General features: G+C 34.6%; 1 protein-coding gene across 1 annotated transcript in view; it reads right to left on the reverse strand.

The window, feature by feature from the left end:
- The window catches only part of TSGA10 (testis specific 10), a 155235-nt gene that overhangs the window by 102685 nt on the left and 35494 nt on the right, over window positions 1-17056 (reverse strand). Inside the window, exons 6-9 of the mRNA XM_021701183.2 lie at window positions 16848-17003; window positions 12987-13157; window positions 12820-12897; window positions 11695-11846 (exon numbers count right to left, since the gene is read on the reverse strand). Coding sequence (XP_021556858.1) covers window positions 11695-11846; window positions 12820-12897; window positions 12987-13157; window positions 16848-17003 — 557 coding nt within the window. The remainder of the gene's footprint in view (window positions 1-11694; window positions 11847-12819; window positions 12898-12986; window positions 13158-16847; window positions 17004-17056) is intronic.

Consider the following 17056-nt stretch of genomic DNA (forward strand, 5'->3'; position numbering starts at 1 on the left):
TCTCCATTAACAAAATCCCCACCCTGAATCATGAAATCCTTTATGACCCTGTGGAAGGTGCTCCCTTTGTATCGTATCAGAACCCCACCTTTTCTGAATTCTCCAGTGAAGAACTGTCTAAAATTCTCGGCCGTCTTGGCCACAACGTCCACAAAGAGCTCCATCTTCATGCGGCCAACTTCTGGCCGCCAGTGCTGACATCAAAGAATGCCACGGGATTTGCAGGACATGTCCTCACTCCTGCATGGGGATTGGCTGACAATGTCATCTGTCATCACTGAGTCTTTCTTTTTTAAAAAGATTTATTTATTTGAGAGAGGGGAGAGGGGCAGAGGGAGAGGGAGAGAGAATCCTCAAGCAGACTCCCTGCTGAGCACAGAGCCCAATCAGGGCCTGATCTCATGACCCTGAGATCATGACCCATGCCAAAATCAAGAGTAGGATGCTTAACCAACTGAGCTAACCCAGGCACCCCTAGAATATTTTTCAGTTTATTTAGTTCCTCTTTGATTTCTTTCACCAGTTTTGTACTTTTTCTCATACAGATCTTATACATAATTTGTTAGATTTATACTTAAGTATTTCATTTTGGGGGGTACTAATATAAATTGTACTGTGTTTTCAATTTTAAATTCTACTTCTTCATTGCTAGTATAAAAAAAAGCAATTGATTTTGTATATTAACAACATATCCTGCAACCTTGTAGTAACTGCTTATTAGTTCTAGATTTTTTGTTGATTCTTTTGGATTTTCAACAGAGAATATCATGTCTACAATAGATTTTAATACTGAAATCTTTTTAGTCTCAAATACCCAGACTCAAACTGAAACAGTCTTGGAATCACTGGACACAAAGACCCAAACTAACTTTTTATTAACAGATAGCTCTATCCATCATTCAACTATATGGAAAATTCTTCTTGGGCCTAGAGATGTTTGATAAACAGATGCAGATACACAGATTTTTTTTTTTAAATCTACTTCTAGAAAATGTTCTGAAAATACTCTAGCTTTTTACTATTGTTGTCTGACATAGAAACCCAAACAGAATAACTTCTGCTACTAAAATATACCTGTTTGAAAGGAAAGTTCATTTAAGCAGTATAGGAACACAGATAATGAGTACTGGTTTTGAAACACTGGGGAATTTCTTCTTCATTAGCAGTGAAACCCAAACAGAAATGCATTAATTTCTTTTTGGCTGATTTGGCTTGGAACACTATGGAACTTCAGTTTAGAGATACAGAAAAACAGATATGTGCTGAACTGTGCTCAGGACTCAATTTCTAGTGAGTGTTCACACCTGGGACAAAACTTATAATTTTCTCATCAACTGACAAAACAGAAAACAGGAACAGTATTTTAACTATCCTGAATGTAGTTGGATTATGTAGCTTCTGATTAGATTCTCTGTAACTCCTTGCCTTTTGTACATGTAACTATGAAACCTATGATATGAATATATTATAAAGTATAAGATATTGATCTATAAAAAATAAACTGACAGCTGACTCCTCAGCATAAATAATGTAAGTCAAAGACAGTGGAAAGATATTATCAAAGTGTTAAAAATAATTCCCAACCTTTAGAATTCTCTACCTAGCAAAAATATCCTTCAATACCAGCAAGGTTACAACAGAGGTGGTGAGAAATGCTCTGCTTTTGAGTACATTTTGAAGACAAAACAAACTGCATTGGATATCGATATATGAAATCACAATTACTCAAGGTTTCAGGCCAAGAACTGCATGAATAGACTTTCCATTTACTGAGATGGGAAGATTGAAAAAGCAGATTAATGTGTGTTGGTGGGTGAAGGGTAGTGGATAGCAGAACTCAGGTTTGAAAATGTTGTCTATTAGGCATCCCAGTGAAGATGAAAAGGAAGTGGCTGGACATTCAACTCTGGAGTTCAAGAAAAAAGTCCATGCTACAGATATACATTTAAGAGTCAAGAGTAAATACATGAGACTGGATGAGTTCATTGAGGGATGAGTACACAAGAAAAGAAGTGGTCTAAGGACTGAGCTGAGGGTCACTCCAACATTTACAGATCATGGAGATGAGGCGGAACTAGCAGAAGAGCCTGAGAAGGACATCCAAGGAGATGAAAAAGAAAATCAAATGAGCATGGTACCTCAGAAGCCAAATAAAATATTTAAAGGAGTAGAGAAAAAGCACAACTGATCATCTTTGTCAAATGGTGCTGATAGGTCAAATAAAATGAAGACTGAGGACTGACCACTGAATTGAGCAACATGAAAGTAAATATTACCTTGAAAAAAAGTTTTCATAAAATGGTAGGAGAAAAAGGCAGATTACAGTGGGTTTAAAAGAGAGCAAAACGTAAGACGCTGGAGCCAGAAGTTTAGACAACTCTTTCAATGAAATCCCTGTAAATAAGATATAAAATTTAGTACAAATATGTAATATATCTGAATAACATGATTACAAATCTGAACTAAGGGACAAATATAAAAACTATTTCAAAATTAATAAATTTCTCAAGTATACACAGATAATTATCAAAAACTGATCCTAAAAGTAGAGGGCAACACATTTCAAAAATTTGAAATCTAGTATGTTCTGCAAATAATGTAATTAGCAAAAAGTCAATCAAAAAGATAAGTGAAAATTCATTATGTTTTTGGATACTTAAAATTACACTAATAAATACCAATAGATCAAGTAAGAAGTAATGATGAAAATGATAAAATATTTTATAAGAAGTACATAACAAAACTTGTAGAATACATTCAAGTAAATATTTTGAGGGAAACTTGTTTATATGAGAAAAAAAAAAAAAAGCCTGAAAAGTAATAATATAAGCATTCATCTGAAGAAATTTGAAAAAAAATAAAAATAAATCTAAAGAAAAGAGAAGGAAGTAATAAAGAACAAAACTTAATGAGGAACTCCAAAACAAAATGTTGGTCCTTTGAAAAGACTAATAACAACAGACTAAAAAAGAGGAAATCACTACAGATTCTACAGACATTAAAATGCTCATAGAGGGCACCTGGGTGGCTCAGTTGGTTAAGCGACTGCCTTCGGCTCAGGTCATGATCCTGGAGTCCCTGGATCGAGTCCCGCATCGGGCTCCCTGCTTGGCAGGGAGTCTGCTTCTCCCTCTGACCCTCCCCCCTCTCATGTGTTCTCTCTCATTCTCTCTCTCTCAAATAAATAAATAAAATCTTTAAAAAAAAATGCTCATAGAATATTGTAAACATTATCCTAAATGTTTTAAAATTTAAAGAAAATGAACAAATGCCTTAAAATATATAAACTGAATGGCATAAGAAATTTCTAATAGTTCCTTTATCCATTAAACAAAATAAAAACTCCCCCCCCCCAAAAAAAAGTTGGACCCAAAAGGCTTCATTGGTTAAGTACTAAAACTTCAATATTATGCCAACTCTTCCAGGTAATAAAAGAAGACTAAATGAATTGAGATTATTATAAGGTTTACATGACATTGATACCAAAATCTGATTTTAAGAAGCCCAAGAAAAGCAAGTTATTGGCCAATCTCAATTATAAAAATAAATGTAAATATCTTAAAGAAAGCATTAACTGACACCAGAAATCTATAGAAAGTATAACATACCCTGACTGATTTGACAAAACACATCTATTCCTGAAAAAAAAAAAGTCTCAGTAATCTAGGAATAAAAGGAAACTTCTTCAACCTGAAAGAAACATCTACAAAAAACATACAGCTAATATCATACTAACTATTGAGAATCTAAATGCTTCCCCTTACAATGTGGAACAAGACAAGGACGTCCACTTCATCATTTCTATTCAACATTGTACTGGATGTTCTAGCCAATGCAATAAGGCAAGAAATAGAAAGAAAAAAAATCATGCAGACTGAACACGTAAAACTATCTTTATCTGCAGATGACCTGTCTATGTAGAAAATTAAATGGATTCTACAAAAAGGCTAACTAGAACTAAAAGGTAAATTTAGCAAAGTTGTAAAATACCAGATAAATATATAAAAATCAATTGTAGGACTTCTGGTTTTAACCCTGACAAGTAAAGAGCTTAGAAACTGTCATTTCCACTGTTATAACAACAACAAAAAATGAACAAAATGAAAATCAAAGACTTTCTGTGACACATTAGAATAGTCAATTACAGAACAAACTACCAATTCAAAATCTGAAAAGATAACCAAGATCTGCTCATTTGGAGCAGAAGCCACTGGAATCACAAATGGTTAAGAACACTTAAATAGGGGAGCCTGGGTGGCTCAGTTGTTGGGCGTCTGCCTTCACCTTGGGTCATGAGCCCTGGGATTGAGCTCAGTGGGGAGCCTGCTTCTCCCTCTCCCGCTCCCCCTGCTCGTGGAAGTTCCCTCTCTCGCTGTTTCTCTCTCTCTGTCAAATAAATAAAAATCTTAAAAAAAAAAAAGAACACTTAAATAATAATTTTGACACATTGCTGGAGGCTGAGTTCGTATTTACATGAGAGTGAGAAGCTCCTAGAGGCCACAGTTTTAGAGGGATCCCTATATTTCAGTGTTTACCTCCAGGAACTCCACTAGGTTCTCACAGTAAAGATCTGAGAAAGATCCCCTGTGATTCTGACAGGGGGAAGTAATTATTGTGAAATATGCCCAGAGCATACTCCATAATAAAGGCTTACTCTTCAAATAAAAAGACTTTACCATAGCCTTATCCCAGCTATAAAAGGACATTTCTCCCACTTTACCCTCTCTAGCCTTCCTGTCTCACATAAGTGGATAAAAAATAAATAAAAGTTATACCAATGGAAAAACACTTGTAAACATCATAGCCCAGAGACACACGTCCACTAAAAGACTGAAATTTAAGTACAAGAGTAGAGAACATATTCCCTCCTCTCACCTTTACCACATTAACAGGGCTCCATGATAATCACAGTGAATCACAACCCAAAGAGCTGCAAGATGCATGCTCTCACTGAGGAAGGGTACCCAAGGAAGCCTAATGTCAAAAGGAAAAACAACAATCAGGACAACAGAGGAATTTGAAGTCTCTGCCACCTGCATCTACAACAGACATTGAACACAGCTCAACTGCCAACCAAATTAACATAAACATTCACACTAAAGGCTTATTTACTTCAGTTAACACCCAATACAATATGTGTGGCTTCAATGAAAAAATTACAAGGCATGCCAAAAGTCAAGCAAAAACACAAAGGAAGGATAAAACCAGACTCAGATATAGCACAGACACGGGAATTATCAAACAGGACATTTTAAATAACTATGACTATTTGGTTAAGGGCACTAATGGAAAAATAGACAATATACAGTAACGGAGGGTAACATAAACATTGAGATGGAAACTGAGAGGAACAAAAGGAAATGCTAGAAAGCAAAATACTGTGACAAAAATAAAGAATGCCTTTGATGGGCTCATCAGTAGATTGGACACAGTCAAGCATAAATCACTCAGCTTAAAGACAGATCAATAAAAACTTCCCAAACTGTAATGCAAAATGCAAAGAGAAAAACAAAAACAAAACAGAACATCTAAGAACTGTAAGTATAATTCAAATACCAAAAGGAGAAAAGAGAGAACAAGAGCACAAGAAATATTTGAAGTAATTATAAGATAAAAATAAGTCATGTGGATGAAAAGTACAGTATAGGTAATATAGTCAATAATATTGTAATACCTGTACAGCAATCCATGGTAACTACACTTATTGTGGTGAACATTTCATAATATATATAGTTGTCAATCACTATGTTCTACACTTAGAAAAATATATATGTCAACTATATTTCAATTTAAAAAATGTTTTAAGTAATAATGGCCTAACTTTCCAAAGTTAATGTGCAGTATCTATACACAGGGAACTACAAAACAATGATGAAAGAAATCAAAGACCTAAATAAATGGAGAAATATTCCATGTTCAAGGATTGAAACATTCCATATCAAGATGTCCATTCTCCCCAACTTGATCTACAGATTCAATGCAAATCCAATTAAAAACTCAGAAAGCTGTTTTATAGATACTTATTTTAGAATCAGAGGTACTGATTCTAAATTTTACATGGAAAGGCAAAAGACCAAGAATAGCCAATATACTACTGATGAAGAGAAAGTTGGAGGATTCACACTACCTAGTTTCAAGACTTACTATATAGTTATAGTAATCAAAACAGCATGGTTAGGGAAAAGAATGAACAAAATAGATCAATGGAATGGAATGGAGATCCCAGAAATAGGCCCACACAAATATAAGCAACTGATCTTTGACAAAGGGGCAAAGACAATACAGAAAGGGCAGTCTTTCAACAAATGGTGCTGGAACAATTTTAAGACATCCATATGCAAATTAAATGAACTGAGATAAAGATTTTACATCTTTCACAGAATTAGTTCAACATAGATCACTGAACTTAAGCATAAAATGAAAAACTATACAAATTCTAGAAGAAAACATAAGAGAAAAATATGTACACTTGGGTTTGGTGATGAGTTTTTGAATACAACACCAAAAACACAATCCATGAAAGTAAAAGCTAAGTTGAACTTTATCAAAATTTAAAATTTCTGTTCTGCAAAAGACACCATTAAAAGAATGAAAAGACAAGGCACAGATGGGGAGAATATATCTGCAAACCACATATCTGATAACATGTATCCAAAATATTCAAAGAATTCTTTTTGGGGGGGGTAGTATAAAATTGGTAACATTTATTTTTTTTTCCATTCAGTACGTGCCCTCTTTAATACCCATCACCAGGCTAACCCATCCCCCCACCTCCCTCCCCTCTAGAACCCTCCGTTTGTTTCTCAGAGTCCATAGTCTCTCATGGTTCGTCTCCCCCTCCGATTTCTCCCCCTTCATTTTTCCCTTCCTACTATCTTCTTTTTTTTTTTTTTAAACATATAATGTATTATTTGTTTCAGAGGTACGGGTCAATTCTTTTTTTTTTTTTAGATTTTATTTATTTATTTGACAGACAGAGACATAGCGAGAGAGGGAACACAAGCAGGGGAAGTGGGAGAGGGAGAGGGAGAAGCAGGCTTCCCGCCGAGCAGGGAGCTGGATGCAGGGCTTGATCCCAGGACCCTGGGATTGTGACCTGAGCCGAAGGCAGACACTTAATGACTGAGCCACCCAGGCGCCCCGGTACAGGTCAATTCTTAAAACTCAACAATAAGTAAACAAAAAATTGAAAAATGGGCAAAATATCTAAACAGATACCTCACCAAAGAAAATAAAAAGATGGCAAGTAACAAATGAAAAGATGCTCCACATCATTTGTCATTAGCAAACTGCAAATTAAAACAATGAAATACTGCTGCACACCTATTATAATGGCTAAAATACAAAAATGCGACAATACCAAATGCTAACAAGGATATGGAGCAACAGAAACTCTGATTCATTGCCAGTGGGAATGCAAAATGGTACAGTCACTTTGAAAGAGTTAGGCAGTTTCTTATAAAGCTGAATATAGTTTTAATCTATGATTCAGCAATTGTGCTCCTAGGTATTTACTAAACTGATCTGAAAACCTATGTCCACACAAAAACGTGCACATGAAAGTTTACAGCAGCTTTACTCATAATTACCAAAAACTGGAAGCAACCAAGATGTCCTTCAATAGGTGCATGGATAAACACACTATAGTATATACATATGATAGATATTATTCGATGATAAGAAATAAACTATCTAGGTATGAAAAAAACATGAATGAACCTAAAATGCACATTGCTAAGTGAAAGAGGCTGGTCTGAAAAGGTTGTATACTGTATGATTTCAATTATATGACATTCTGGAAAGGGCAAACATTTCCTCAGCCAGGTGATAAAGGTCAAAATCAACAGTAATAAATCCTATGGACTGTACATACCCATTATACTCTAGATATATATGTACCTTAAAACGGAATTTTACATCTGTGACCTTTCTCTCAAAAACAAATTACCCAGTTTAATCATGACAAAAACAGCAGACAAACCCCAACTGAGAGACATTCTACAAAATACCTAATCAGTACTCCTCAAAACTGTCAAGGTCATCAAAAACAAGGAAAGTCTGAAACTGTCATAGCCAATAGAAGCCTAAGGAAACATGACAACTAAATGTAATGTTAGTGTTCTGGATGGGATCCTGGAACAGAAAAGGACATTAAGGGAAAACTAAGGAAATCTGAATAAAGTATGGACTTCAGTTAATAATGTATCAAATAATTGATTCATTAATTCTAACAAACGTACTAATGTAAGATGTTAATAAGAGAGGAAATTGGGTATGAAGTATATAGGAACTCTACCTTCTTCATAATTGCTCTATTAATCTAAAATTGTTGAAAAATACAAAGTTTATTTTAAAAACAACTGTATTTTCATATACAAACAATAAACAATCAGAAAGTGAAATTTTAAAATTCCATTATCAACAGCATCAAAAAAATAGGAAATACTCATATAAATCTGATAAAAGTAGTAAAGGACCTATACACTACAAAACATTGCTGAGGAAAATTAAAGATCTAAACAATGGAGAGAAATACTGTGTTTCTGACTGGGAACACTTGAAATTCAGATGTCATTTTCCCCAATTCCAATCAAATTCCCAAGCAGGTTTTTTTTTTATACACTGTGAAAATGATTCTAAAATTAAAATAAAATACAAAGGAATTAGAATAGCCAAAACTACTTTGAGAAAGAACAAAGTTGGAGGACTAACATTACCTAATTTGAAGACTTAAAAAAAAAAAGTAATCAGGCGGGTTATACTGGGATTGAGATATATAAATAGATCCATCAAATAAAATAGATAACCAAGAAAAGACCTATACATATATGGACAAATGACCTTCTACAAAGTACAAAAACAAGAAAGCATACTTTTTCAACAAATACAGGAACAACCGGATATCCTTACACAAAAAAAGGTGAACTTTGATCTATACCTTAACCATATACGAAAACTTTGACATGAATAGCAGATTTAAATATTAAGAACTATAAAATTGCTAGAAGAAAACACAAAACAAAAATCTCAGTGACCTTACATTTGACAATGATTTCTTTAAAAGAATACAAAAAGCTGGGTATAATTTTTTAAAAATCAATAAATTTCACTTAATCAAAATGAAAAAAATTTGCTCTTTAAAAGACAGGAGGGGCGCCTGGGTGGCTCAGTCATTAAGCGTCTGCCTTCAGCTCAGGTCATGATCCCAGGGTCCTGGGATCGAGCACCGCGTTGGGCTCCTTGCTCAGCGGGAAGCCTGCTTCTCCCTCTCCCACTCCCCCTGCTTGTGTTCCCTCTCTCACTGTCTCTCTCTGTCAAATAAATAAAATCTTTAAAAAACAAAAAACAAAACAAAAAAACCCCAAAACCTTACATTTGAAAAAAAAAGATAGTTCGGGGCACCTGGGTGGCTCAGTCGTTAAGCATCTGCCTTCGGCGCAGGTCATGATCCCAGGGTCCTGGGATCGAGCCCCGCATCGAGCCCCGCATCGAGCCCCGCATCGGGCTCCCTGCTCACCGGGAAGCCTGCTTCTCCCTCTCCCACTCCCCCTGCTTGTGTTCCCTATCTCACTGTGTCTCTCTCTGTCAAATAAATAAAATCTTTAAAATAAATAAATAAATAAAAGATAGTTAATATAAAGGTAAGCCACAGAGTGGGAGAAAATATTTGCAAAATATACCTGAAGTAGGCTTAGGATTTAGAAAGGACTTTTACAACTTGATAATAATATAAACAATTCAATAAAAGTGTGTAAAAGATTTGAACAGACACTAAAGAGGATAAATGTATGGTACATAAGCACATGCTCAGATGCTCAAAACCATTAGTCATTAGGGAGAGCATGCTCAGATGCTCAAAACCATTAGTCATTAGGGAGAGCATGCTCAGATGCTCAAAACCATTAGTCGTTAGGGAGGGCATACCTATTAGAATGGTTAAGATTAAAAAGATAATGCATATCAAGTGTTGATGAGCTACATAACACCTGGAACACTCATACACTACTGGTGCAAATGTAAAATAAAATAGTACAACCACTTTGGAAAACAGTTTAATAGTTTCTTCAAAATTAAACATATATCCATCACATGACTCAGTCACTCTACTCTTAGGTATTCATCCAAGAAAAATAAAAGCTTATGTCCATACAAAGACTCATGTAAGAATGTACATGAATGTTTTATTTGTTATAGGCCCAAACTGGAAACAACCAAAATGTCCATATATTCACACAATGGAATACTACTCAGGAACAGAAAGGAATAAACTACTGATTATACAACAAGGATAAATTTCAAAATAATTATGCTGAGGGAAAGCATCCCACTAAAAGAATATATACTGTATGATTTCATTTATATAACATTTTAGAAAACCAAAACAAATCTCTAGGACAGAAAGCAAATCAGTGGTTGTCTAGGGATTGGCAGGGTAGGTGAGAAGTTACAGAGGGGTATGAAGAAATTTTGGGGAGTGATGGGTAAGGCCACTCTCTTGATTGTGCTGATGGTTTTACAGATATATATATATACTTACCAAATTGAACACTTTAAATATGTGCAGTTTACTGTATGTATGCCAACTAGATTCTAATAATACTGTTAAAAGAAAACAAATGTATGCAAAAATTCTCCTCCAAATACACATCTATCTGATAGAATATTTTAGTAAACTACTAAAATGCTTTCCAGGAACTTCTAATGACACGAGCAATGCTTATGATATACAATTAAGTGAAACTGGCCAAATATATAACCTAATATAGAATGACATCAATTACACAGAAAGCTTACATAACACGGAGGGAAATATTCCTGGTTAGAAAGAGATCTATATTAATAATAGTTTTCACTGAGTTATGGAATCATGGATGATTTAAATTTTCTTTACACTTTTCTCTCTTCTGCAAGGTTTCTTTGTTGTTGTTGTCTTATTTTATTATTTTTATTTTACCTGAGTCTGTACTATCCTTTTAAACAGGAAATTTAGAAATAAATGAAGGGAAAAATTTGAGTCATTATCTGTCCTGACAAGTGATTTCAATATATGTACCACAGACCCTTGAAAGATCAGAGAGGGGACTCTGGGAACTCTTATGTGAACCAAGTATTATCTGTAGACTTAATATTTCACACTCATATGAAATACTGTTTTTCAAATGTTCACAGATGCACTGCAATTCAACATTACTGAATCTGTAGAATTCTCTCATATCAACAGACACTAAAAGTAAAATTGCTAACATGGAGGTCTTCAAGAACTTATTCCCTCACATTTATTGCCTGTAGGTTGCTTTAATTGGAATTTCTTCTGCTACCATAGCAGTATGTAGGAAGAGCTAAGAACCTACTTGGCATTCAATTAACAGAAGTTCCCTTACATTTTCCTACATGTTCAAATGCCAAAGTCAAATATGCTCTGTGCCCAGAAGGACTTTGTAAAAGCTACTTCAGTTAAACATTAGGCTTTCTGCAAATGTAAGATGATGATGACTAGGAGTCTGACTCCTAGTTAAGTATGGCATTACTAGTCTATAAGTGATCTTTGGGAAATCATTTAATGTGCTGAGATTTCTACAACTGCTTCATAATAATCCTCTCAGAAATTAAAGTCAACAACTTATCATTATAAAATACTCTACAAAAAGTAGAATCTAGTAGTTATAGTAAACTAGTTGTTTAAAGGTAATTTACCTCAAAGAATTATTCTCTGCCTTTTGTCTGCCAAGTTCACTTTCAGTATCCATTGCCTTTCTTGCTAGTGATTTCATTTCTTTTTCCACAGTGGTTATGGTTTCCTTCATCAAAGTCATATTTGACATTTGCTCCATCCGTTCATCATCAAGCTATACAAGTAGAATGATAAGGTTACGGCCACCACTAACAAAATCTTCTTAAAGAGACATCCTCTCTTTCTGCAAACTGTGGCATATGACAAGATTTATACCAGGAGATGATCGTATTAGACTTGAATGTTGTGGGAGGCTGTATGGACAAGGTATTGTGGAGTAGGAACAAGAACAAGCCACTGCACAACCTGGGCATAAAGCCTATTAGAGTATATGCATCTACATTTTCAATCTGGTTCATTTTGACTGTAGCATATGTATCTTATTTGCAAAAGGATGTATTTGTTGTTCAACATTAATAAGTTATACATATAAAGTGGAATTATGAAAAAAATGTTTTTTCTCTCCTGAGTAATGTTTTTTTCCCTCATTACAACAACATAACACAGATGAATGTATAAATATATTCAATTAAATTTGGTAACAGAAGTCAAATTCCCCTAATTTTGTTTATATAGTCATAACATCTCAAATATATACTCATAGTATCTAAAATTCTTGATTCGCAAAAAGGTGATGCTTCACATTTAAATTCAGTTTGAATATATTCTTCTCATTAATTTTCATTTCATAATAATTTCTTCTACCTTAGCTACTCTTTCAGTAGAATAAGCCAGTTTCTCTGTATCTGGCAACGTTACCTTTAATTAAACAGGGAGATAAGAAAGTTGCTAAAACCCCACAGATGAGAAAGTTGCTAAAATCCCACAGATGTATCCCTAATGGGTTTTTTAAAAAAAGAACACACTTTGCAACGTAAAAGAAAAAATGCTTCACTTACATTTTTTGTGGAAGAAAATAAACAATGAAAAAGTGATAATTTATACCATACATACCACCTTAAATGTTTTAGGATTACTAACACTATATTAGAAAAACAAAAGAACTTCTCTGAATATAAAAAAAAAAGGGAAAGGGGGGAAGCTATTGACAGTTTATAGCTGAAAACACAAAAATGATTTTTCTTTACATTATGAACGGTACACTCTAGCTCTTCTATCCTTTGTTCCAAGTGAGCCTTCTCATTAAATGCTGTCTCTTGGGCAATCTGTTTAAAAAACAAAAACAAAACAAAATGTTTTCAATGTTGTTACATTGTGTTTCACAAATGGTCATACAGATAAAATTCATCCAAACCTTTAGCCTTTCCCTCAGGCTGTCTCGTTCTGTGGTCATTCTTCGTAAATCAGTGAAGGCCACATCTCTTTCAGTCTCCACCCGCCGGAGGATGGCATGTGCTGTTGTTGATTTAGGAGACTTACAGTTTTTCATCATTTCTCGTCGAAGTCGGGCAATTTCTTCCTGTGCCTATTATTTAAATACACAGACTTCTATTTAACAAGCTTTAGAAAAGACATAAATATAGCTACCTTGGGCGCCTGGGTGGCTCAGCTGGTTAAGCGACTGCCTTCGGCTCAGGTCATGATCCTGGAGTCCCGGGATCGAGTCCCGCATCAGGCTCCCTGCTCGGCAGGGAGTCTGCTTCTCCCTCTGACCCTCCTCCCTCTCATGCTCTCTGTCTCTCATTCTCTCTATCTCAAATAAATAAATAAAATCTTTAAAAAAAAAAAAAAAATATAGCTACCTTATATCCAGCCAGTTAAAATACAAACTATTTATAAAAATGGATGCAACAGGATAATGTTTTTTAATGAATTTATATAAATAAATGCAAATGATGTCAAAAAATGCAAGTGAATGTATAAAAATAGAAGTCTGGTTTAGAATATCTTTGCCAAAAATTTTTAAAATTAATTTGGAGGCAGTCAATATAAGAGAGAATATTTTATTAAATTTTTGTGATATAAATTTGAATTCAGCAAAATTCAGGTAAAATACTGTTTTAATAAATATTACAGTGTTCCCATCTTTCTCTAATAAATGTATATGCCATTTCCATGTCCTGGCTACTTTTACCCTAACAGAAGGCTCATCAATACTTACTGACAACCCAAAATACTCTCTCACACTTGTTCAACCATCCTCAGGTCCCAAACCTATTCCATACCTACAGATAATTTCTTATCCTACTGTGCTACTTAAAAGTCCCTAATCTTTCTTGATTTTGATCACTACCTATTGAGCTGATCTCCAAGACTCAGAGGAAGATATATTACTTCCCAATCTCCATAGCAAAGCTTTTACCGGAGTCCTGGACCTCATCTCCTGAAATGCCTTCTAAGATACTCCTGACTCAATTACAGATGACCCTTGAACAGCATGGGTTTGAACTTATACACAGGTCCACTTATATACAGATTTTTTCAACAAATACAGTATAGTATTATAAATGTATTTTCTCCTTGTCATGATTTTCTTACTAACATTTTCTCTTCTCTAGCTTATTTTATTGGCAGAGTAAGTGTATAATACATATATAAGAAATGTGTTAATTGACTATGTTATCAGAAAGCTTCTGGTCAACAGTAGGCTAGTTGCAATTAAATTTTTGGGAGTCAAAAGTTATACAAAGATTTTCAACTGTGCAGGAGGGTTGGCACCCCTAGTCCCACCTTGTTTAAGACTCAGCTGTATAATTATTTCCTCTCACTTTGAATAGCACCCTCTCCACTGGCTCTTTCTCCCCTGCCTTCTATCATAACACACGGCTCCCATATCTTGAAAAACTGTCATTTAACCTTGCTGTCCAATTTACCATCCCATATCTCTTTTGCATTTGACATATTTTTTTTTTTTAGCACAATGCTCTGTACCCATTTGCCTGTTCCTCAGCACTTAACTCTCCCACCCCAGCGTGAACTACCTGGCTCCTATACCCACCACTTGGCAGAATTTCAAATAATGACCTCACCAAATGGTCTCTTCTCAGTTCCCATTTTTGATATTTGGCAACATTTGACATTGTCTTCAACACCCTGTTTTAGACTCTTTGCTTCCTTGGGCTTAATACTGTTCTACCTTAGTTTCCTATCTTTATCTCTTTTAAAGGTTCCCATACTAATTGGAAAAAACATCCCAACATTACATCTGTTCCTCTATAGCTTTCTCATTCAGAGACCTCATCTACTCTGAAGGCCACAAACTCACCTCTAAGAAGATGAATTCTCCACCTACATATTCAGCTCTTACCTCTCTCCCCAGTCCCACATTTTCTGCCTGAATGCAATTACCACCTGATTGTATGACCATCATCTTACTCTATCTGAAAACAATACATCTTTTCCCTCAAATCACCAATGGTTTTGCTATTTCTTTTTCTACCAAAATTCTTCAGTCATTCAAAAAAGATCTTCAGTCAGACCCATTCAGCCCTCCTTTTTGCTAAAACCAGATCTTGCCAAGGCTTTTGTTACAGTGTCTATTGCATCTCTCCCTCTCCTTATTTCCAATGATAGCACGCTAGCTTAGTTCTTAATGCCTCATGCATGGACTGCTTTCACAGCCTTCCAAAAAGTCCACAGTTTCTCCATCCTCCAATTCTCTTGAAAAAGAAATTGTTATATAAAAAGATAACACAGAAAGATTATGAAAGAGATAATATAAAATTGTTAACAGGTTAAAATTGTAAAAACGTGGCTTTGGTTATTTCTTCTGCCCTAAAACAAAACAAAAAAAAGCAAAAACAAAAAAAACAAAAACAGATTGCCCATTGCTTATAAAGCAAAGTATAAACCCCTTATATGGCCCATTAAACAGCCTCTACATGTACTTCAGAAGTTGGCAAACTACATGTAGCTCACAGGCCAAATCCAGCCACCCTCCTGTTTTTGTAGGTCTTTAAGCTGAGAATGTTTTTTACATTTTTTAATGATAAAAAAAAAAACAAAAAAAGATTTCATAATATGTATCATAGGTAAAAATAATATGAAATTCAAATTTCTGTGTCCAAAAGTAAAGTTATATTGTAACGCAGCCAAACTCATTCATTTGTAAATTGTCTATAGCTACTTTCCCACTACGATAGAGTTGAATAGCTATGAGATTGTGTGGCCTGCAGAGCCCAAGATTTTCTGGACATTTACAGAAGAAGTTTGCAAACCCCTGCTCTAGTCCAATTTACCTCTCAAGCCTTAGCTCCCCCTTACTCCAATGGCATATAGCTTTTAGTCTAGTCTTAATTTGATCTATTTATCTACTGATTTCCTGCCTTTATCCTTTGCCTCACACCATTCCTTTGGTCTGAAATGTTCCTTCTTACCTCTTTCAAGATAATAGGAACTCCATTCTTCCTTCAGGACTCAAATTCCATATCATCTAGCAAAGATTTCCTTCATCACAACAACTAAAAATACCCACTTCTTTTATTCTTACAACATCTTCTGGACCACTTATACTTAAGTAACAAAAAATACATACAAGACAATATACTTTATCTCCCCAAGTAGACTATGAACATAGAAAATAGTGTTGGTATTTTATCATTTTTTTCTATCTCTTAGAGTGTCAAGCTCAGAACTCTGCATATAGTAGCTATAATTCTTAATAAAATTTGGTATTTTTAAAATAAACTATGTTGGTGATTTACGGGGTTTAATATTTATTGAGTAAATAAGCTATATGATTAATAAGAGCTATTTATATAACTTTAAGCTAAAAATGGATATAAACTACAAACTGATTTTACTCTCCTAAATTAAGCAACTTTTAAGCAGTTCCTAAAGTGACTGACAGTATATCAAAGTGATATTAGCATTTTCTAACCCCCAAATCCCAATCTGTTTACCTTGAACTCACCATTTTCTATCATTTAACACTTTCCTCATGTCTCATGCCAAAAATCAGACTATTTCTATACATGTACATGATCTTTTTTGGATATGAGGATAAATGTGTGTATGTGTGTGTATGTGTGTATGTACACATACACTTATTGTATTGGAAACACATTACATTTCATTAAGAATACCTTAAGAACAAAGTAATTCCCAAATGTTAGGTTAATTTGATTGGCAGTTTTAAGCATTCATATAGAACTTAAAAAATTACATATCTTGAAAATTGAGTATTATTACTTAGATATGTTATTTATAAATTTACCTGTTCATAAAGAAGAAAGGTCTTGTCTCTCTCAGATGTAAGAACCTTGACATTACCCTGAATTTCTGCCAAATGACGCTCATATTTTTCCAGCATGCATTTAAGTTCTTCACGGTCTCTTGTCGTCTTCAAAAGCTCTACATCACAGTTTGTACCCTACAATTATTATATAAGAAATGTGAAATTCTTTTTTGACGTGGTTCTAAGAA

The sequence above is a fragment of the Neomonachus schauinslandi genome, chromosome 10 (assembly GCF_002201575.2).
Source record: "Neomonachus schauinslandi chromosome 10, ASM220157v2, whole genome shotgun sequence".
NCBI lineage: Eukaryota > Metazoa > Chordata > Mammalia > Carnivora > Phocidae > Neomonachus > Neomonachus schauinslandi.